At 44.3% G+C, this 21,365-nt stretch overlaps 6 protein-coding genes across 8 annotated transcripts; 4 read left to right on the forward strand and 2 right to left on the reverse strand.

Moving 5' to 3' along the window:
- The first annotated feature begins 1,265 nt into the window (after window positions 1-1,265).
- ugt5g1 (UDP glucuronosyltransferase 5 family, polypeptide G1) lies at window positions 1,266-4,612 on the forward strand. Its single transcript, XM_086058335.1, has 2 exons — window positions 1,266-1,368; window positions 2,587-4,612. The coding sequence occupies exon 2, from the start codon at window positions 2,590-2,592 to the stop codon at window positions 4,174-4,176; it is 1,587 nt and encodes a 528-aa protein (XP_085914461.1). The 5' UTR covers window positions 1,266-1,368; window positions 2,587-2,589; the 3' UTR covers window positions 4,177-4,612.
- A 492-nt stretch (window positions 4,613-5,104) lies between these two features.
- LOC147159418 (G protein-coupled receptor 4) lies at window positions 5,105-8,068 on the forward strand. Its single transcript, XM_086058340.1, has 2 exons — window positions 5,105-5,718; window positions 6,396-8,068. The coding sequence occupies exons 1-2, from the start codon at window positions 5,138-5,140 to the stop codon at window positions 6,796-6,798; spliced, it is 984 nt and encodes a 327-aa protein (XP_085914466.1). The 5' UTR covers window positions 5,105-5,137; the 3' UTR covers window positions 6,799-8,068.
- Window positions 8,069-8,215: 147 nt separating this feature from the next.
- On the forward strand, window positions 8,216-11,518 carry LOC147159419 (uncharacterized). 2 transcript variants are annotated; one of them, XM_086058337.1, is made up of 6 exons: window positions 8,216-8,328; window positions 8,409-8,732; window positions 10,643-10,966; window positions 11,041-11,169; window positions 11,235-11,281; window positions 11,367-11,511. In XM_086058337.1, the coding sequence occupies exons 1-6, from the start codon at window positions 8,286-8,288 to the stop codon at window positions 11,490-11,492; spliced, it is 993 nt and encodes a 330-aa protein (XP_085914463.1). In that variant the 5' UTR covers window positions 8,216-8,285; the 3' UTR covers window positions 11,493-11,511. The 2 variants fall into 2 exon arrangements, with proteins under 2 accessions (XP_085914463.1, XP_085914464.1); XM_086058338.1 differs by lacking the exon at window positions 11,235-11,281 and having other exon boundaries at window positions 11,041-11,173; window positions 11,336-11,518.
- A 1,686-nt stretch (window positions 11,519-13,204) lies between these two features.
- Window positions 13,205-15,594, reverse strand: LOC147159420 (RNA-binding protein 4.1-like). The gene is made up of 4 exons (XM_086058336.1): window positions 15,542-15,594; window positions 14,646-15,064; window positions 13,920-14,567; window positions 13,205-13,674 (listed from the first exon to the last, which is right to left on the reverse strand). The coding sequence occupies exons 2-3, from the start codon at window positions 15,052-15,054 to the stop codon at window positions 13,948-13,950; spliced, it is 1,029 nt and encodes a 342-aa protein (XP_085914462.1). The 5' UTR covers window positions 15,055-15,064; window positions 15,542-15,594; the 3' UTR covers window positions 13,205-13,674; window positions 13,920-13,947.
- Window positions 15,595-16,221: 627 nt separating this feature from the next.
- Window positions 16,222-17,065, forward strand: tifa (TRAF interacting protein with forkhead associated domain). Its single transcript, XM_086059958.1, has 2 exons — window positions 16,222-16,321; window positions 16,394-17,065. The coding sequence occupies exon 2, from the start codon at window positions 16,405-16,407 to the stop codon at window positions 17,020-17,022; it is 618 nt and encodes a 205-aa protein (XP_085916084.1). The 5' UTR covers window positions 16,222-16,321; window positions 16,394-16,404; the 3' UTR covers window positions 17,023-17,065.
- Window positions 17,066-17,190: 125 nt separating this feature from the next.
- On the reverse strand, window positions 17,191-21,216 carry LOC147159422 (RNA-binding protein 4.1-like). 2 transcript variants are annotated; one of them, XM_086059957.1, is made up of 4 exons: window positions 20,977-21,216; window positions 20,170-20,598; window positions 19,191-19,874; window positions 17,191-17,647 (listed from the first exon to the last, which is right to left on the reverse strand). In XM_086059957.1, the coding sequence occupies exons 2-3, from the start codon at window positions 20,576-20,578 to the stop codon at window positions 19,198-19,200; spliced, it is 1,086 nt and encodes a 361-aa protein (XP_085916083.1). In that variant the 5' UTR covers window positions 20,579-20,598; window positions 20,977-21,216; the 3' UTR covers window positions 17,191-17,647; window positions 19,191-19,197. The 2 variants fall into 2 exon arrangements, with proteins under 2 accessions (XP_085916083.1, XP_085916082.1); XM_086059956.1 differs by having other exon boundaries at window positions 17,191-18,925; window positions 20,977-21,215.
- Window positions 21,217-21,365: the final 149 nt, after the last annotated feature.

Here is a 21,365-nt window from a genome sequence, read left to right on the forward strand (position 1 = left end):
CTCAGCATCTTGCTTCAATTTATGTTAAATAGGAGTAAGCACACACCACCTGTTAAAATGAGCTAAAGTTTTGATGTTCTAGTAGGCTTACGATACTAGGATACTTTCAGCTGAAGGTTACTGTCAATCCCGTTTATTTTCAGCCACTACATAGCCTCGGCTACTTTAATGCTAACATACAATGGGAAACTCCATTAGGTGGGCTAACAATTAGCTTCTATGTGGCAGTGTCAACCAAAGTCAACCCCCCCCCCAAAAAATCTTGACAATAATATGTTCTAAGCAGCCCCACTAGTCTAAATACAGTATTCTGGTTAATATTGTGTTAGTGAAATATGATTTAAGCAGTAAAACCCAGTAGTTCTTAATCAATATCAGAAGGCGGCCATTTTGCCACTTGCTGTCCAGTGAAAATGACATCACAGTTGCTCAGGTCTCAGGTAACAACAAATGACAGCTCAGCTTCAGGAAACAGGTGAGCTACGATTGGTCGTTGCCTGAGCCCTGGGAAACTGTGATGTCATCTTCGGTCGACAGCAAGTGGCAAAATGGCTGCCCCCTCAGATGGATAAAAACAGCTAGATTTTGTTGCATAACTCATATTCCACAAATGTATTATTAATCAGAATGTCATGTCTAGGCCAGTGAGGTCACATATAACATATTATTGTCAAGAAATGCTTAAGGTTGACTTTCATTTTAAGCAACGGATATGTGAACACAAACATTACCATATAACAAGACTGCCGTACATCAGAATGAGCAGCACAATTTAAAGTAGCACTAAGGAGCTTTTCAACCTTAATAAAATATTTTCATAACTCTTGTGATGAAACATTGACTTAAAACTAGTTGAATGGTACCTTTGCCATGGCCTGAGGAGGTCTGTATCATTTTTACTGGCACTAAACAACTATGAGGAGGATGGTAGGAACACTGCCACACAAAAAAACTACAAATGTGCTTTATGGCATATGTCACTTCATCTTTTCCCCATTCATTACAAAGTCGAAAGCCAATTTGACTGGCGTGAGCTCAAAAATGACACAATGCGCTTGTCCTCATGGGAAATGTGGTCTTCCTTCAGGTATAACATTACCGCTTTTGTCCATATGGCGTCGCCATAATCAACATAAACTGAAGGTTGCTTTAAGGAGTGTGACAAAAAATGGTCTGCCTATAATGATTTGCATTTCAGTCTGTGCTTCAGAAATTACTGCCTGGCTTTCACGTTTCGCCACACGTCACACGATCATTAACTCAAAGTTGGACTCTGACCCGGCCGGCAGCTAGTTTGTTCAGTGCTACAGAGAATCACAGCGTTAGGAGGCAAATTTGTGGATTTTAAAAGAAAAAAACACAACTGAGGTGAGCTATTGAGCAGTTTGCACTATTTATCCGCTTGTCACCATTATTATATGAGGATTCTTTCATTCAGTCATTTAAATATTAGGAAAGAATAAAAGGGAGAATAAAAGTGCTCATAGTTGGGAGGGTTACTTTTCAAATGTAATCCATTACAGTTACAAGTTACCTGCTAAAAAATGTAGTTAGTAACGTAATCCAAGTACCATAATAATAAAGTAATGTAACTGGATTACTTTTGGATTACGCCAATATTGAGTATGCTCATGAAGACAAAATAAAAATAAATATCACCACAATATACAGTATATTCTATACAATGTGCCCCTGCTATTTGCGGGTGATGAGGACCCGGGCAGCCTACAAATAGCAAAAATCCTTGTGTAATTAAAAAGCATGTAGGCTGTTGATTGATTGAATGATTGATTGATTGATTGATTGAAGGCCATATGCTGTTTTTCGAACTGTCACTGAAAGCAACCACACCTCAGATTAGATAGATAGATAGATAGATAGATAGATAGCTAGATAGATAGATAGATAGATAGATAGATAGATAGATAGATAGATAGCTAGATAGATAGATAGATAGATAGATAGATAGATAGATAGATAGATAGATAGATAGATAGATATGGAGAAAGATTTGTTTGGAAGGTGTAACTCGCATTATGGTTGTAGGCCAGCGGGCTAGCTAGCAAGAAGCTACAGCACGTAGCATGCCGCTGGACTCTCAGCTCAAACTTTCGCTCCGAGTAAGTTCCAGTGAATACCGGTCGCCATTTTTCCATGAAGCTTTTTCAAACTGCCCGCGTGTGGAGGACACGACGAGTCAGTTCCTTCGTTCCCACCTCCCGGACATGTAGCAACGCTTCCACTCTCACGCTGTCCTCTCTCTCTCTCTCTCACTTTCTCGCCCTCTTTCACACTCTCTCTCATCGTAGAAAATGTAATCCCTCGAAGTAATCCCCATTTTTAATAAATATACCTGTAATCTGATTACATGTTTTTTCCTGTAACTGTAATGGAATAGTTACTTCTTTTTTTTTTTGCAATCTGATTACGTAACGGCGGTACATGTATTCCATTGTGCATATATACATACTAGTGTCTGCATGTATCCATATATGTATATATGCACATATGCATAGTACTTGTGATTTAACGACTTCAAATAAAGTAAACTTCACGCTTCCTCATGCTGCTTATCGTCTCTCCCAGGAAATGTCCAAGGTCCTGGCAGTGCTCCTTGCCTCATTGGGCTTCCTGTGGCTATGGCCGGCCGGATGCGACAGCAGCAGGATCCTGGTGGTGCCGGTGGACGGCAGCCACTGGATCAACATGGCGGTGATCCTGAAAGAACTACACTCCCGAGGCCACCAACTCACGGTGCTGCACTCCCCCAACAGCTGGTACATCCCGACCAATGCCTCCTTTTATACTTCTATCACCGCCACCATGTTGGAGGACGGCACCAGAAAGGACTATTACAATAAAATCCTCTCAGATGTTATGGAGGTCCGCAAGTCCGCCGTTTTTTTCAGGACCTTCTACCAGCAGCGCTTAATCACAAACATGTTGGCGATGGGTCATAGGATACTCGCCGAAGCAGCCGCGGAAATGATTGACAACCCAGTTTTCATGAAGAAGCTGCGAGAGGCCAAGTTTGATCTGATGTTAACCGACCCGGGCTTGACGGTGGGGGTGCTTCTGGGGAATTACCTCAAGCTGCCGATGGTTTTCAACGTACGATGGATGAACAATGGCGAGGCCCACTTCGCCATAGCCCCCTCCCCGCTCTCTTACGTGCCTGTGTCCGGAAGTGAGCTCCATGATCAGATGGATTTTCAGGGACGGCTTAAGAACACGCTACATTACATTTACAGCCTCGTTGAATTCCACTTTTACATAAACCCGGCATACGCCGATCTCTTCCAGCGCCACTTTCCTCCCAAAACAGACTTGCTGACCTTGGAGCAAGCGGCGGATATCTGGTTGGTGAGGTCAGACTTTGTCTTCGAGCTCCCACGGCCGACCATGCCAAACGTGGTCTACATCGGGGGCTTCCAGTGCGAGGCGGCCCGGCCCTTGCCTCCTGATCTGGAAGCCTTCGTGGAGAGCTCAGGAGAGCACGGGCTGGTGGTGATGTCTTTGGGAACGCTGGTGTCAGCCCTGCCCCGTGATGTCACTGAGGCCATCGCGGCGGCCTTCGCTCAGCTGCCCCAGAAGGTGATCTGGAGAATCAAGGGAGAAAAGCCTTCATCCTTGGGCAACAACACCCTGCTGGTGGATTGGTTGCCTCAGAAAGACCTCTTAGGACACCCCAAAACCCGTGCATTTGTTGCTCACGGGGGCACCAACGGGATGTACGAGGCCATCTACCACGGCGTTCCAGTCCTCGGCTTGCCGTTGCTCTTCGACCAGTTTGACAATCTTCTACGGTTGAAGGTGCGTGGGGCAGCCCGGGTGGTGGAGGCCAACTCGCTCACGAAGGAAGGCTTCCTGGAGGCTCTCAAGGATATTCTGGAGACTCCGACCTACCGCGATAACATGCGTCGACTCTCTCACCTCCATCACGATCGGCCGACGCCTCCTTTGGAAACCGCCATCTACTGGATCGAGTACGTCACCAGGCACAAGGGAGCGTCGCATCTGCGCCCAGTGGCGTACAGTCTCCCCTGGTACTCTTACTTTTGCGTGGACGTGGTTCTTCTCATCTTTGGTGTTGTTGGAGTTTTTGTGTGGGCGTCCATTTTTATCTGTAAGGCCGTCTGCTGTCGGAGGTTCGGGAGAAAGATGAAACGGGAATGAAATGTTCTCTGGTTGACTGAGGGCGCTTTTGTTTGTTGATATTGGTCGCCAATATACATGACCACTGAACTCAAAGGAATCAAAGGGTACAAAAGGTGGCCAGGTCAAGCTCGTCTGTGTGTGGTGGGAGTGTCTTGGGTCGGTTCGTTAGTCATTATGTAGTATGTATGTATGTTTTTTTTTTTATCAATAAATCAGTCTGGTGATATTTTCAAGGGAACAAAATAAAGGATTGGATACGAACAAGCTTTCCCTTTTCTTTTTTTTTTAAATACTTCCTGAAGCCAATTGTCTCCACGAAGCCATTCTTTCCCAAGACAATTCCAATTGTGTTTTCCCTCCCAGTTGTGCCGGAGCAAAGTACATAACACTTAAGGACATGGAATCCTTGACATTGCAAATCTTGGTCTGATTTCTGCAATGTTGTAAATCCTGTACGTGAAAGGTCGTTTCTCCTGTGAGGTCTTTTTGAGCTGTATGTCCATATCAGAATCATCTCTTCTATTTTGTACTAATTACAGCCCTGGTCTGATAAAGCCAATTTAAAAAATTAATAATCAATACAAAAACTAAAAATAACAACAAATAATGCGAATCGATAATGTATCCCACAACAAAGTGTTAATTATTGCGGATTTGCAGCATGCAGCGTGACCACATCATCTGTATGTTTTTGTTCGAGCCCGAAAGGCGTTCTCTTGTCTCAGGATGTTGCCCTTAAAACCCAAGAAGTTGGCTTCCTGTGGAGGAAACGATCAAAGAATGGACAAAAGTCGGTCCAGAAGCCACGTTCCCAGCACTTGTTGAGCGCGGCTCCGTCAGCAACGAGGTCGAGATGAAGTAGCAGTACGCTTTTGTTCTTTCTCTCTGTGCTGCAGGTGTTTATTTGTGCCCTTAGCTTGGCTTTTCCCACGTCTTGAATGGCTAGCAGCGCATCACGCCAAGGCGTCCGGCGTTCGACATGTCCAATGACAGCTGCGGTCTCCCCCTGGACACGGACGTACTGGGTCTGACTTGCATCTACGGCCTGGTCTTCACTGTGGGCCTGCCCTGTAACCTGCTGTCCCTCTGGGGGTTGTACCACCTGGGCCGATCCGGCAGCGGTGGCTGCCAGCTGGTCTACATCCTCAACTTGCTTCTGTCGGACCTCCTGCAGCTGCTCACCTTGCCCCTGTGGATCCTGTACCTGCAGGGTGCCCACCGCTGGCCCTACGGTCGGCTCACCTGCGAGCTGGTGGGCTACGTCTTTTACGTCAATGTCTACGCCAGTGTCATGTTCCTGTGCCTGATAGCGTTGGACCGCTGCCTGGCCATCGTGTTCCCGCTGAGCAGCCGCAGGGTGAGGACGATCCGGGTGGCTGCCGTGTCGGGCTTGGCGGTGTGGACGCTCACCTTTCTCTTCTGCCTTTTCGGACTCTTGCCATCCGTTTTTCACTCGGAGCAACTACTGTGCCTGGAGCGGTATAATGTCAGCCCCAGATATGCTCACTTCAAGATCACCACTGTGGCTCTGGGCTTCCTGTTGCCGTGCGCCATACTCGGGTACGTTACACCACAAACAGTTCACTCTAAAAAGTTTGGTCAAAAATAACCCAATTATGGATCAAAAATGGACAGATCCTCTACTTGGGTCAATTTGGGTCATTTTGTATAAAACAACCCAGTAAGTTGGGTCAGATCCTCTACTTGGGTCAATTTGACCCAACTTTCGGGGTTGTTTTGCAAATAAATAAAAAAAATAGAGGACATTTGATATAAAACAACCCATAAAGTTGGGTCAGATCCTCCACTTGGATTAATTTGACTCAACTTTGGGTCAAAAATTTGTATAAGACAAGAGTTGGGTCTAATTGACCCAGATAGACTTAAAAAAAAGGGACATTTTGTATAAAACAAACCAGAATGTTGGGTCAAATAGACCCAGTAGTGGAGCTGACCCAACTTTCTTGGATGTATTAACCAAAAGTGTCCATGTTTTTTTTTTTTTTGCAAAACAACCCAGAAATTTGGGTCAAATTGACCCAGTATAGGAGCTGACCCAATTTTCTGGGTTGTTTTACACATAGATGCCTTCTTTTTTGTGCCTAACAACCCAGAAAGTTGGGTCAAATTGACCCATAAAGTAGATCGGTCCATTTTCGATCCATAACTGGGTTACTTCTGACCCAAGAGTGTTGCATCCCATAATCACCTATATCTTTCCTTTTTCATACTTTCAGCTACACCTCAGCCCACATCTGGGTCACACTGCGACACTCCCCCTCCCTGTCAGCCCACGAGCGTCACAAGATCGTGGGCATCCTTGTGGTCATCACGGTCAACTTCATCGCTGTGTTCGGACCCTACCACCTTGTGGGCGGATATAGATTTGTGTCGTTGCTGCAGGCAGACGAGCCGTGCGCGCTGGAACGCTCCATCTTCTTGCTCTACCGCCTGTGCTACGGGCTGACCAGCCTCAACACGATGCTCGATCCCCTCTTCTACATCTTCCTGTGCGCAGACGCCCGGCTGGAGCTGCGAAAGTCGCTGCCCTGCTCCGGTCGAGGCCAAAACGCTGGCAAAGAGACAGTCTGGAGCACCAGAGCTCATCCGGATGCAGACAAGGAAAGTGGACAAAAATGATCTTTTCAAAGAGACTTTGCATCCAGGGGGAAAAGATTCCAAAGACCCCTTTGAAATCCTGATTTACGTCTTTCATTCTCGAAATAATAGATACTCTCATCAGGACGGAGAGAGTCAGTACTTTGTATACATTATCAGTACTTTTCTATTTGAGACGTATGTGATGTCACATTTATGTCAGGGCTTTTAATTGGCTAAGGTAGGGACAAGTAATGCACTTAAAAAAAAAAGAGAGAAGTCAACCCAAAAATTTTCTTTACAACAATATTTTCTATGCAGCCCAACTAATCTAAACACAAATGAATAAAGCAGCAAAATCCAGCCGTTTTTATTTATCTCATTGGGCGGCCATTTTGCCACTTGCTGTCGGCTGAAAATGACATCACAGTTGCTCAAGGCTCAGGTAACAACCAATCACGACTCATCTGTTTTCTGAGTCTGGTTATGTTTCGTTCTGAGCTAAGCCATGATTGGTCGTTACTTGAGCCCTGAGCTGTGATGTAATTTCAAGTCGACAGCAAGTGACAAAATGGCTGCCTCCTGAGATGGATAAAAACGGGTTGAACGGTAGACGTCAAAAATTTTAACTATTTCGATTAGTTTTTCGCTTTTGTTAATAAGAGTATGAAAACCTTAAAAATATATATTGTACATTTAGAATAGATATCAAATTTGTGATTAATCGTGAGTTAATTATTGAAGCCATGTGATTAATTACAATGAAAATTTGTATTCACCTGACACGATTAAAAAAAAAGTAAAAGTTTATAAAAAATGAAGGCGATTAAAATTTTAATTGTAATTAATCGCATGACTTCACTAGTTAACTCACGATTAATCACAAATTTTATATCTGTTCTAAATGTACAATAAAAAAAAGTATAGGTTTTCGCACTCTTGTTAACAAAAGTGGAAACAAATATTTGACTAATAGAAATAGTTCAAATGCATTTTTGACGTCTATAGCCGTCAACGGCAGTGAATGATTTAATCAGAAATGCCGTGTTTAGACTAGTGGGGCTGCATAGAACATGCTATTGTAAACAAAATGTTTTGGTTGACTTTGACTTTAAATCCTGTATTGTAAATTATTTTGATCCATATCCCCGGGTGTCACGTCAACTAAATACAATTTTGGGAAAAGTAACAACCATCAGCGATGAACTTTGTTGCAAATGGAAATGGACAGCATTATGTTTTGTGTGTACTGAAAAACATTTTGGATGAATAAACGTTGCGTTGCAAGATAATAGCAACTGAGTGTCATGCGGGTCATCACTGGGGTGAACAAGTCAAGTACAACATGACACCAAATGTCGCGAGAGAGAGAGAGAAAAAAGCACACGAGAGAATTTTAAACATCGTTGCACAAGCTCATACGACACAAATCTCCGCCTTTGTGACAAGAAGACAATGTTTTTGTTCCACTGGTGGAGGCGTGCGTGCTTTTGACCTCCATTAAGGTAGAAGTCTCAACGGCGAACGGGATGTTCAAGCTCTGCATACTCGTGGCCGCTCTTTTGAGAGCCCGTAAGTCATGCCATTCACAACTTTTTATCTCCAGAAAATGAAGCAAAAACTTTTGTAACGTCCCTTTGTATGCATTTCAGATGGTAGTGTGCTTTTTGCCAGCCTGGGCGATAACATCAGCCTCCCCTGCTACTTTGACTCGGGCGACAAATATCTGTGCTGGTACAAGCAGGTCGCGGGCGACAAACCCCAAATAGTGTCGTGCTTCTACGTCTACGGGCAAACCTCCAGCGGCCGCCAGATAGCGACGGAGTTCAGCAAGCGGATGGCGCTTGACCCCGGGGAAAACGTCCTCCGCCTGAACATTTCTAACGTGCAGGTCTCAGACACGGCCATGTACTACTGCGGCCAGAGCAGCCTCAACATCATGAGCTTTAACAGTGGGATCTTTTTGCTTGTGAAAGGTATGCCGCCTCTTTTCTTTTGGCCCGTAACTGGCAGAAATGGGGAACATTTTGGAAGCAACCCAAAATGATTCACGCAATTTAAAAAACGGAAGTGAATGGACTTAACTTCGGTATTTATTGCTGTTAACACAATTAACACTACGGAAAGGGGGCTGCTGTAGGAGTACACGCACATGCCTGTTAGGAAATAATGACAAAATAATCACTCGGTCAAGTCGAATAGTGCACTGCGTCGGTGGCTATTTTGAAATACAAAAAAGTAGCGTTAAAAACCCCACCAGCTTTAATAATCAATAGCTTATTTCTCGTCACCACTTTATTTTTTTAGAGAATTTCTCTGAAACGATGTAACTGCTTTTTTTGGTGCCAAAAATTAGGGATGAGTATGAGTATCGGACAGTTACCAGAACCTAATTTCAGAGGTCTCGGTACTCGCGACGGTGGTTGATACTGGTGGCCATTTTACAATCAGGAACTAGAAATTATAAGAATAGATAATTGCCATTAATTTGCTTCAATGCTACGTTGGGATATATCATCTTTGTATTAGGGATTTTTTTGTATCTAAAGTACTAGTGGTATCGATAATTGGTATCGGTGACTACTCAAGAGTTGACTCCTCGTGCTGACTGGCATTGATTTAAAAAAAAATCCCTAGTAGTCAGGCGATTAAATTTTTAATGGCAATTAATCGCATGACTTCAGTAGTTAACTCATTATTAATCGCAAATGTTATATCTGTTCTAAATGTACAAAAAATTTACAAAAATGTTTTCCCAAGTTTTCATACTCTTAACATAAGTGGACAAAAATGTTAAACTAATAGAAATATGGCTGCATTTTTTTAGTAATTGATACAGTAATTTTATAGTAATTCATAAAATTTAGCTAAAATTAAAAAGATTACCATACTGTAAAAAAACGAATCTGATATTGATTTGTGTGTCCTTTTTTCTGCCACTAGATGGCAAAATTGCATTTGTAAGACATCAGTGACAGCTCAGTGCATTTTTCTTTTCATATTCAGAGCCATCTAATCTTGCATGAAGTAACTTGAGAAACTTTTAAAATTGCAAAATACAACTTGAACCCAGTCTTTAGGAACATATGCATTATTATTAGTGCTGTCAAAGTTAAAGCGTTAATTGATTAATTAATCACAAAAAAATTATCACATTAATCATGAATTAACGCAGATTAATCGCACAATTAATTTTGACAATAGATTATCCTTCAGCGTGACACCGGATGGCTACGTTTAAGGTAGCACAGGTTGTGTTAATTTCATGCATTCAAGTAAAGCATTTAATTAATGTTTGCGTATCACATTTAGAATATATGAAGATATATGTCAAAATATCGGGGTCATTTTTTTCCATTTTAAATTATGCAAGTAATTAACTGATTAGAAAAAGAGGACGAGGAGCGTGTGCAGTGGATCCAAAAATGTTGAAGACGTCCTCATAACATTAAATGTCAAAATATTTAACATAAAACTGGTGCTCTTCAAATTTGGCGGGGGGAAAATTGTAAATAAAGAAGGCTTTTTATTAAGCAATTAATCAAAATTCTAAGATGTGATTAATCTGATTAAAAAAAAAATCATTTGACAGCTCTAATTATTATTAAATGTACTACTGCTAAATGTTGACGTGGCCGTGTCTGCTGCGTTGCGACTGGAATTCCCCCAGCAGAGGCTTTCATTAATCACGTGTTTAAAAAAAAAAATAGTGGAGTTAAAGCAACTTTAAATGAACTCAAAATTAAAGCACTAATTTTGACACCCCTAATTTTCACATTTCCCATTTTATTCTGTACTTTTTAGTGTCAATAATTTGCCAGGTATTTGCGAGCCCTCGAATGACCAAACATGGCTCCTCGCTGAGTTTATTTCAGTTCTGTTTCAGAATCCAGTCGCCTGTCCGTCATCCAGCATCCAACATCAATCACAGTGCCCCCGGGGGGCTCTGCCACCCTGAACTGCACCATGCACCCCGGAAGCAGCGACGGGGGGCACGCCGTCTACTGGTTCCGAAAGGCCTCGGGCGACTCCCACTTATTGTACGTCCACTCGGAGAGCGGCAGCGGCTGCGCGACGGCGTCAAAGGGGAGTTGCGATTACATGCTGTCCAAGCGGAACGCCGCGCTAACTGACGCCGGGACGTACTACTGCGCCGTGGCCTCCTGTGGGGAGATCGTGTTCGGAAAGGGGTCGAGGATGGACATAGGAGGTGCACGCTAAATTCGACCTAGAAAGTTATTCTGGGGGAGAAAAAAAAAACGTATATTGTGTGTTTTCTCACAGGTGCAAGGAAACACGTGTACAGCGTGTTAACGCATTGTCTGCTTGCATCTCTCCTCGTGTCCGTCATCGTCAATGTCTTTCTTACGCGTCTCCTTTGCAAAAAGAGCCGGAGAGATGACCTTCTTTCAGGTGATACTTTTATGTTCTTTTACTTGCACAAGGAGAGAAAAAATATCATTTGATTCTGTTAACAGTGAAAACGCCACAAGCAGATTCTCCAGAAGATAATGCGGACGACGAGGTTGGTCCACTAATTATTTCAACGACAATACGCACCCTCCCGCACACTTTTCATGTCCAAAATGGCGAAATTGTGTTTTCTACAGAACGTGGATGACGACGCTTTGCCGTACGTGGCTCTGGACTTCAAAAAGAGACAGTCCAACAGCAGGAGACACAGAGAGCCGGAGGACAGCGTTTACTCCGGATTGCGACTCAATAATTTGGATTGATCAACATCAACGACGTCAAGACTGTAAAAAAAAACAATATATATATATATATATATATATATATATATATATATATATATATATATATATATATATATATATAATGTTGAAAATTGTTTTGGCCTTCATTCCCGCTAAAACAAGAAAGTAACATCAATGCTAAAAATTAAATGAGGACATTTGTAAAGAGGATTTTATATATATTTTTGGTGAGGCATTTTGTTTTTAAATAAACAGTGGTTAATGTCTCACATTGAACCCGTGTGGTTCTCCGTTTTGGCCCCCTAACAGGATGCTGATGCGGTTTTGCCTGCTCCGTTTTACAACATTGTTTGCAAGGGTCAAACAACATACGCGGCACATTTTTTTTGGTGTACAACACCAGCAGGAAGTACACTCATTTCAAAGCTTGCTCAATTGAAGCAGTGGAAAGTTACAACAAACCACAGTGGCCAAAAGTGGCACTCGGGTGGTCAGCTCGCAGCCCTGCCTGACACACATTAAAACCATTTCAGATTTTAGGGCACGTTGACACGACGCTGCCATGCGTGGCCTCACACAATGCAAAGGCCAGGAAACCACCACATCACAAAAGTTTAGGGATAGTGGGTGAAATTTCAGGATGAGCCTTAAAACACAACCTATAGGTGATCTTAATCTGACTTTAAACATTTGTATGTTCGACTGTTGAACGTTTCAGCACATGCACAACTTGATTACCTGTAAAAATGGGAATGGCAAAATTAACAACTGAAACATTGAACAGAAACGTTTAAGTTCACCTGTTGCATTTTTTAAATTTCACCAGATATAAATCCCGAACTTTGAGTCGTGTTGAGTCTTGTGAGCCGCCATCAATTTCACGTTAGTGACTACAGACTGCGTGTTTGCGACTTGATACTCGTGACGTCATTTTAGTGTGTTGCAAATGAGAGGTTGTTCTGCCGCCTTTTGGACATATGGCAGCATTGCATCAATGTAGCAAACACGGTTGGGTTTCCAAAGTTAATTCTTTCGATTAGACTTTTTATTATTATACTGTCACCTTTTTCAAGCAGGTCACGTTTTACAAATTCATTAAAAATAATTGCTGTTTAAGAAAATAGCATCTACAATCAAAGTATTTATTGCACTATATTTCATTTAACTGTATTAGAACAAACTACACTACGTAAAGGCAGAATCTAAACTATGCTGTTTGTGTGTGGGGCAATAACAAAAATAACTTTTTTGTAAAAAAACTAAAAAAAACTTTATTCATGCGGGTCATACTACAAAAGCATTTCTCCTTCTAATGAAACATTTCCTATACGAAAATGAGTGATTAATCCAATGTAGTTGTTAAAATTGAGCCCAAGCAATCAATTCCAAACATGATTCCAACACACACACAAAATACTTAACTGTCATAAATACCTCAACTGGAAAACAGCATGAAAACAATACAAATAATTGTAATGGTTTGAACTCACAACAGATGTGGATCTCCCTTCGACTTACCTGTTGATTTTGGAGGTTCTCATCTTTTCCATGCCCTCCCCCACACTAAAGGTCGGTGACTGGGCTGCGCAGGAGCTACAAACGGAGGCGGGGCCATTGTTTGACGATTTTTTCGTTTGTTTGTTTATGACAACAGCTCGTACGACATTTTTATGAGGACATGGCTCGTCGAGATTACTTTTATCAAATTTTTTTAAAAGGGCCACAATGGGTGTTTTTCCCGCTGGGTTTATTTTACAAGACTGCACAAATAAGTCATTTGGAGACAGGGTATATGTTGGTACAAGAGCGCCCCGAGCAACGGTTTAAGCACGTCCAGTTTTCACAAGTCACGTTCAACAGGGTCGTTTTTGTTGAGCGCAAAGAGCTGCTCCGCGTTTAATACCAAAGTGCGTCGACATTTACACTCACAGGTTTGACTAAGACCTGCTATCAAAAAGTCACAAATTAGAATCTAATTTTTAAAACGCTTAAAGATTACATTTTCTACATCACAATAGAAACAATCAAGGAGGGGTTTGTGTAAATACTGGACCAAAAACAATAAAAACAAGACGTGGACGTCGGCATTTCAGTTCCTTTGCATTGCAGGGGAACATTAACGCGCTCCGCCGCAGACAGGAAGTGGAAAGCGTCACGAACATCCGATGGTGGCGAGAGGCGACGAAGACGAACGACGATCCTGAAAAAGAGCAAATAAGAGTGAAGGGTGTTGGCACAGAGCCTGAAGCGCCGTGTGCTTTGGCTTCACTTCCGCACAAACGATCCGGAATCGCGGGGCTTCGTCGTGACGTTTAACCGTACACACGGACAAGAGCAACTCATTCCAAGAGTTTAGTTTACGCCCTCCACATGCGGCTCTTTCTGCATCTACATCGCGTGGGGACACGTTTACATTTCGACTTCTACATTCCCGACTATTCTCACCTTAACTTCAAATGCTGGGCCCGCGCGCTTAATAAGCGTAGCGTGCAGGCGGCGGCGGTGGAGGCGGCAGTCGCGGTGCATAGGGGTCCCTGGGTCGAGGAATTCCGTACGGCGGGACACGGGTAACGGGAGCGATACGGGAGCGCTCGTAGGCGTAGCCGTTACCGTTAGGAGGAACGGCCTCGTTAGGCGCTCTGCGGTGAGGGCTGCGATCTCGGGCATAGTACGCCGACGGAGGAGGGGGCGGAGGCGGCCGACGCTCGTACGGGTCGAGCGGCGGGTTCATGAGACGGTCTCGCGCAACGCCGGGCGGGGGAGGAGGCGGCGGAGGCGGCGGCGGCGGACCGCCCGGACCCATCCCGTAAGGGCGGGCTCTGTACTTTTCGTAGTAATCAACCACGCCGTAACCGCTTCGATCGCCCTCGTAAGGACGCTCGGGGTACACAGCTCGCCTGGGGGGAGGGGGTGGCAAAGGTGGGGCGGGATAACCTGGGCCCATGGGGCGACCTCTCATGAAGCCCGGTGGGGGGGGCTCAGGCCTGTTTCCTGGAAAAGGCGGGGGCCAAAAGCCACCGTCTGGGGGAGGAGGGTACTCCTCCTGCTCGTCGCGGGGACGACTTTTGGAAATCTGCACGTGGATACGTTTACCTGGATGCAACAGGGGGGAAGCGCGTTAAACACAGGTAGCCGACACTGTGACACAGACACGCCATGTGGCGCACTTACCATGAAATTCAGTATTGTCGATTCCCTGGATGGCATCCATGGCCTCATCAGAATTAGACATATGCACAAAAGCAAAATTCTTGATAATGGCACATTCCGTGACCCTGCCATACTCTTCAAACAATGTACGGAGCTCTTCGTCCATTCCCCTTTCCACATTGGCCACATGCAGCTTGACCGCGCCGTAGTTCTTCCCGTGGCTGGCCTCAACGTTGATCGCAGAGCCGTGGAGCTTGTGGAGATGCAGGGCCTTGATGGCTTTCGTTGCAGCCCTGCGGTCATCCATGTGGACGAAAGCGAAGTTTTTGACGATGGAGCATTCCGTGACTGTGCCGTGCTCCGTGAAGAGGGCCTGGATTTCCTCCTCAGTTGCCTCTTGGGGCAGGTTCCCGACAAAAATCTTCACCATGTTAAACGATCTGTTTAAACAAATGAAAACAAACAGTGCCATCTTTGCAGCTTGTGTGTGCCAGTGGACAACATATTACACTTTAAGAGGCGTTTTCGATGAATGGTAGTGGTAAATGGACCCTTTGTCTCCGCAAAATGGCTGCCATTCATTCAACCCGGCGCTATTTTTTTACACCAATATTACACTATATATAATGCGAGATTTCTGCCATTCGCATAGCGATTGTTTACAACAACAGTGCGGCTTGTGGTGCAACAGTTGGGTCATTTTTATTTATGTTATATGTTCTTAGAAATAGTAAGCCACTCACGTTAGCCGAATCTGTTAGCTTCGGCTAGCGTGCAAATTGTGCCATGTCGTTTAAACAAAGCACGTACGACCGACTGGAACACAAACTAAAAGGCCCCTTTACTTAAAAAAAAAGATATAAGCAAATGCATTGCAATATACTTTTTAAAATATGAGAAAAAGGGACCTCGCCTACCTTTTGTTTGGTGCAGCATCCGGCGGCCTAGAAGAATGACAACCCCACTTCCGCTTCCTGTTGAATCATCTTACTTACACTGCCCCCTATTGTTCGGATGATAGAAATGGGGTATTCAATGTAACGGTATTTAAAAATAATAATAATAATAATACAATCAATGTTTAAGTCTTAATCAGCAACGTGTCGTTTGTTTTAATTCGAGGTATCTGGTGTTACTTATAGAAACCAGGTACGCACGACTTCTCGTTGCATTAATGTGTAGTCTACTGTGACTTCCTTGCAACAAATTGCGCCATCACGGAATTGCGCCATCACGGAATTCCCCCCCCCACCACCCCCCGCTGGTTTCACAGGTACAGTAATAAACAGCACTAGTCTAATACTATTTGATCCTGTTATATGCGGTATGTTCGAGGGAGTAGTTAGAGTTGTATGTCCTATGTAACAAAATAATTCAGTGCAATAAAATTAAAAGAGCCACTTAAACATCTTTTCAATTCTACTTTCTCTAAATATATTACTAACAAAAAAATTGTTGCAGACTTGCAATCACCCTCAGGGCACTGCTTTCATGCAACCCCCCCCCCCCCCCCCCCCCCTCCTCAAATCGTCTTGGAACGCAGCATAACCCCCCCCCCAAACTCCTCCCGTCTCGCGAGTGACGACATAGGGAGGAACTACAACCTCCCCTTAAAAAGGAAAAAAGAAAGTTGCGTTGTGCAGCAGTTTTCCTGGTTCTCGTTTCAACAAAACTCGACACATAAGTGCCAACATAAGGTAAGAGCAGCACACGCTGAGTACAAATGTGTTTTCTGATTTATGTCTTTTTTAACTCATCTCTCGCCTCAGATTTCTTCACAATGGATGTGTCCCAGACAATGGAGACAGAAGAGGACCTCCTGACATGTCTCCGCATCAGGTTCTACCACTCACAGCAGAGTTGCAAAGGTCTTTACAGTCTGCTTCCACTGGGCAACAGAATCAAACATCTGGCAGATGAGTCTCTCCGCTTGGGACGTGACGCCGAGTCTTGTACCTTCGCCCTAGTTGACCCCCGGGTGTCTCGCAAACAGCTGACCCTTCAAGCTTACCGCACACCCGAGAGCCCCGAGATGCTGTTCAGCATCCAGAACCTGTCTCAGACGGTCAAAGTGTACGTGAACGGCACAAGCCTGGACTTCTTGGAAAGGGCGGATCTCCCGAGTAAGGCCCTGGTCCGGTTCGGCGAGTACGAGATATTGATCATCAGGGAGGCCGGTGAGGCCAAGCAGAGCTTTGAGGTGGAGCTGGAGGTGCTGCCTGTGCCTCCTTCCAGGGAAACATGCACATGCGAGCCCACCACTTTACCAGTCATGGACACGGGCGCACATTCGATACCACGGCAACCACAAGTTCAGGTCCCTCTGGAGAATGATGAGACGCTCATGACCATCTCACTTGACAACCCTCCATCTTTTGGAGTTTCTGATTTGCTGTAGTCTTTTTTTTTTTATATATATATATAAATCACTCCGGCATTTATTTTTACTAACCAAAAATTGCATTATATTACAGTACTCGTGTTTTATAATCAGGTATGTTCATGTTTTGACACTCATTCGTGTCTGACATTCAAATTCTGCATTTAAAAAAAATCACAACCAGTATTGAATTTAATCACATCTTTATCTACACAAAGGAAGAGGACAAAGAGCAGTCATAAAAAAAACATCTTATCAAAGCTAAAAATGTGAACATTGTCCATCAACCTCCAAGCGATCCAATAAAATACAGAAGTGTCTAATTTGAAAGATCCAAGTTTAGTCCAGGATGAATACTACTTCATGGTCAAGTATTTCACCCTGTAGGCGAGGCACAAAAACTGCTGTCTATGAAAAGGGTAGAAAAAAGGTCTCGGGTGGATATTTCCTCATAAAAAAGGGCACGTCGCTGTGGCAAAATCTATGTATGAACTTGAAATGTGTAGTGTTGGTGTCCCTGAGTGAAGAAGATCAAAAATTCTCCAAAAGCTTCAATTGCGAGGTCATCGGGTCCCCAGGTTTCTTTCAGTGCACATCCCTCAAAAACTGCAGACTCCGAATCGACTCCCGGCAGTCGTCAGGCCTGCAGACAAAAGGAAAAGACCATTTACAAGAGGAAAATTAACATTTTCAAACAGCTAACACCACACAAAAAAAAACAAAAACAGCTAACAGTAGAGTTGGGACTAAACTGAAACTGATCTCTCTCCGGCATGTGTGGCTCTCATCATTCAAGTAGCACCTACCATGAGCTTGAGGTCTCTGGGCGAGTCTAACAACCTAAAAAGAGCAAAGACTGAGAACACCAATTCATAAGACTGCTTCATCTATTAACCAGAACGTAATTGAAAGCGCTGACTGTGACCACGTGCAGAGGAATACTTAAGTTCGGCTAACTGGCTATAAAGTTCATCTTATTTAATAAATAGATGCCTAAAGATCACAAAAGAGCCTCTTCTAATCGCATGCTTATATATATATTTTTTTTTAAAGCGCCAAAAGCAGGGAGTTTGGAAAGCGTGCGATCAGAATTGAGTTGAAACAAAATGTCAATTCTCAGCGCTGGGGCTGACCACACCTACCCACTGTCGAGGTTCAAACCGATGAGGATAGTGATCGCATCTCCACGCAGCGATTATGATCTCTGCTTGCGACGAGCAATGACTTGACAGTTAAAACTCGTCACGTTTGTTCATCTGTTTATTAAAAATCCTTCAAACGAGAGAGGGGGGAAAAAAAAAAAAGGCAATCTAACTAGAACCATACACAACCTTGCTATATCAGCGAGAGAAAACAAAAACACACGAACAAAGCATAAAGAGAAAACTAAAAATTTGGATTTTACATGCGTACAAGTTGGACAAGTAATCCACTATTTTATTAAACGCCACACAAGCGTATGTGTATAAACACTCCGACGCGGGTTTTTTTTTTATAAACTTATTGGGAAACTAAAATCAGTCTACACAAAGGCTACAATACTTGTTTACAAAGATTGAATATAACATTTTAAAGAATGGTATTAATGGCGTAATTCTAGAGGCCATGAAAACTGAAAAAGATTGAAAAGCAGTGTTGTAATGCGTCACACCGAACTGAGCACTGAAACCCAAACACCGATAATTTGAAGAGTAACACAGCAACAGAAAAGGCATTGACAACTCAGAAATGTGCGTGAATGCAACAAGGAATCGCATGTTTTTTTGTTTGGTTTTTTGATAAGAACGTCGCTGTCCGCAATCGAGTATCTTCCAGTAAGTCTCCGGCGAACGCAACGCAATCCACCAAAGACGTGCGGGAGCGGGGGGGGGCGTATAGCACCATGCGCATCAGCAGACGGCGTTCTTGACATATTCTAAACCTGGAGAGAGAGAGCATATCACACGTCAAGGAAGGGGTTTTAATCAAGATTCACGCAAGACTGCTTGTTTTTATGACAGCATAGTTTTCCGCTCGCTAGCACTGAATGGATGGCTCGATTAGATCCGAGGGAGCTCTGACGAGTGATGGTCTAAAGCGCCATTCTACTTCATACGAGTCTTATCTACTTAAGTTTGGTTCGGATGATTCTCACATAAACCCTGTTTTGCTCGGAGGAACCTGTGAGGTCAAGGATTTGTACTCACCTCCGTGTTAAACTCCGTGGGCCTGATAGCCGCCGTAGCTAGGCTGCGGCGGTGCAGGAATGGGACCACCTTGTGCATAGTTGTTCCTGGCGTACGGTGGCGGCGCAAACGGCTGAGGTTTCATCTGCGGGGTGAAGCGGGTGCGCTCGTACGAGTACCCGTTTCCGGCTGCCGGAGCGGGCGGGGGAGGAGGGTGGGGGGCTCGCCTAATGGGACTGCGGTCTCGTTGCATGTAGGGCGCAGGCGGATGGGGCATAGGCCGTCGGTCGTAGCCTTCGTGGGTACCCATCCCGACGCGTTCTCTTGGCATCGCCGAAGGTGGGGGCGGCGGTGGTGGTGGAGGGATGGCCCCAGGGCGCCTATCTTCGTAACCCGGTGCGCCGTAAGGACGAGCACGGAATTTCTCATAATAATCCACCACTCCGCCGCCGCCGTAGGCTTCGCGTTCGCCGTAGCTGCGCTCGGGATACATTGGTCGCCTGGGTGGAGGTGGCGGTGGGGGCGGAGGCGGGTAAGAAGACATGCGACCTCCGTATGGAGGCTCGGGATGGAAGCGCGGAGGATGCGGAGGATGAGGGGGGAAAAAGCCTCCTCGACCAAGTGGTGGTGGTGGTGGCCCATAATCTTCTTCTCCCGAAGCCCAGGCAGGCTTGCTTTTTGATAGCTGAACATGGATGTTTTGTCCTGGAGGAGAGAGAAGACAGAAGATATATTAACACTGAGGCTTCATATTTGGATCATTAATGTGTTTTTTTGCTGCATTGTTACACATTTAATTGAAATACTTGATGAGTTCAAAGTACAAACCTGTTACCATCATGCAAAATCTTTAGCTATAACTGCGACTGACCACTAGGTGTCACCAGCCATTTGGAGGGAGTGATTCAATTACACCCCAGCTTCATCTGGACCTCTCTTGGAGGAAAAACCTATTCTACAAATTAATATATATTTTAGTTGCAGAATCGACTAAGCTTACCTTGAAACCTTGTGTTATCCAGGCCCTTAATGGCATCCATGGCTTCGTCAGAGTTGACCATGTGAACAAACGCAAAATTCTTTACGATAGCACACTCCGACACTGTGCCATATTCTTCAAACAGCTCTCTCAGCTCTTTCTCAAAGCCCCTTTCCACATTGGCGATATGGATCTTCACCGGACCTTGGTTGTTCCCTCGACTGGGCTCCACGTTCATTGGTCTGCCGTTTAGTTGATAGAGATTGAGCTCCCGGATGGCTTTCGTGGCTGCCTTGCGGTCATCCATGTGGACAAAGGCGTAATTTTTGTACTTGGCACATTCTGTTACTGTGCCGTACGGTGTGAACAGAGCTTCGATTTCGTCCCTCCCCGTCTCCTCGGTCAGGTTTCCGATGAACAGCTTCACCATTGTTGCACCGGGGTTTGGCCCTACACGTGGTACAGACGGAAAATAAGTGAACATCGACCGCGAAAAACTAACATGTTGCAGACCAAGAGGCCACAGAATAAGTATTTTAAAGATTCAATGAGGGCGTTTACGTATAGTTGCCTGCAAAACAATCCGATTCACACGAAATAGATCATGCTAGTACAAAGAAGCTAAGATGTTAGCCACTTCCTGATTAGCAAGCTATCAACGGTTGCTATTAGCAAGCTAACATTAGCATCGCGCGAGATGTGGCTAAATGTTATATTACTCCAGAGGATTTATTTCGGTTATTTTAAATGGGTTAGGATATGATACACTTTAAACGCAGATGATGTGTAAAACGATTTTTTTTAACCCCCAAAACAAACAGAACGTACTTTCCTGTCGTCTTCGACAGCCCGCGTTACCGCCGAGTCGAAACTGCTGGAATACGTAACTCAATGGCGCACACCGGCGACGGAATGAAATTCTTAAATCCTATTGGCAGGTCAAAGTGTCGCTTAAAGTATCTCGTACGCAATTGGTCAAGCAGCAAGCCTTATTGTCGGCTTGGATTTGCGTCATTTCCGATTTTAGAGAGACGACGTAGCACGTTAGCAATAAAAGTACTGTAGCCCTACACATTATTCTGACCAATTATCATTTCAAAGGTAATTTGCAAAACCGCAATATGTAAAACATACACGCCTGCGATAACGTTAAACGCATTATTCGCTCATAACGTAACCGCAGTTAAGACACAAGGTCCTCTCACGTCTGCACGTCA

The sequence above is a fragment of the Leptonotus elevatus genome, chromosome 17, assembly GCF_054856555.1.
Source record: "Leptonotus elevatus isolate MCC_2025b chromosome 17, RoL_Lele_1.0, whole genome shotgun sequence".
Lineage (NCBI taxonomy): Eukaryota > Metazoa > Chordata > Actinopteri > Syngnathiformes > Syngnathidae > Leptonotus > Leptonotus elevatus.

Bases quoted from the DNA above. Each gene is read 5' to 3' on its own strand.
- tifa (XM_086059958.1), top strand. From the start codon at position 16,405: ATGGATGTGTCCCAGACAATGGAGACAGAAGAGGACCTCCTGACATGT.
- LOC147159420 (XM_086058336.1), bottom strand. From the start codon at position 15,054: ATGGTGAAGATTTTTGTCGGGAACCTGCCCCAAGAGGCAACTGAGGAG. The intron at 14,568-14,645 runs GTAAGTGCGCCA...TGTTGCATCCAG, and splicing joins CGACAATACTGAATTTCATG to GTAAACGTATCCACGTGCAG.
- LOC147159418 (XM_086058340.1), top strand. From the start codon at position 5,138: ATGTCCAATGACAGCTGCGGTCTCCCCCTGGACACGGACGTACTGGGT. The intron at 5,719-6,395 runs GTACGTTACACC...TCATACTTTCAG, and splicing joins TTGCCGTGCGCCATACTCGG to CTACACCTCAGCCCACATCT.
- ugt5g1 (XM_086058335.1), top strand. From the start codon at position 2,590: ATGTCCAAGGTCCTGGCAGTGCTCCTTGCCTCATTGGGCTTCCTGTGG.
- LOC147159422 (XM_086059957.1), bottom strand. From the start codon at position 20,578: ATGGTGAAGCTGTTCATCGGAAACCTGACCGAGGAGACGGGGAGGGAC. The intron at 19,875-20,169 runs GTAAGCTTAGTC...TCTCTCCTCCAG, and splicing joins GGATAACACAAGGTTTCAAG to GACAAAACATCCATGTTCAG.
- LOC147159419 (XM_086058337.1), top strand. From the start codon at position 8,286: ATGTTCAAGCTCTGCATACTCGTGGCCGCTCTTTTGAGAGCCC. The intron at 8,329-8,408 runs GTAAGTCATGCC...TATGCATTTCAG, and splicing joins GGCCGCTCTTTTGAGAGCCC to ATGGTAGTGTGCTTTTTGCC. The intron at 11,282-11,366 runs GTTGGTCCACTA...TGTTTTCTACAG, and splicing joins AAGATAATGCGGACGACGAG to AACGTGGATGACGACGCTTT.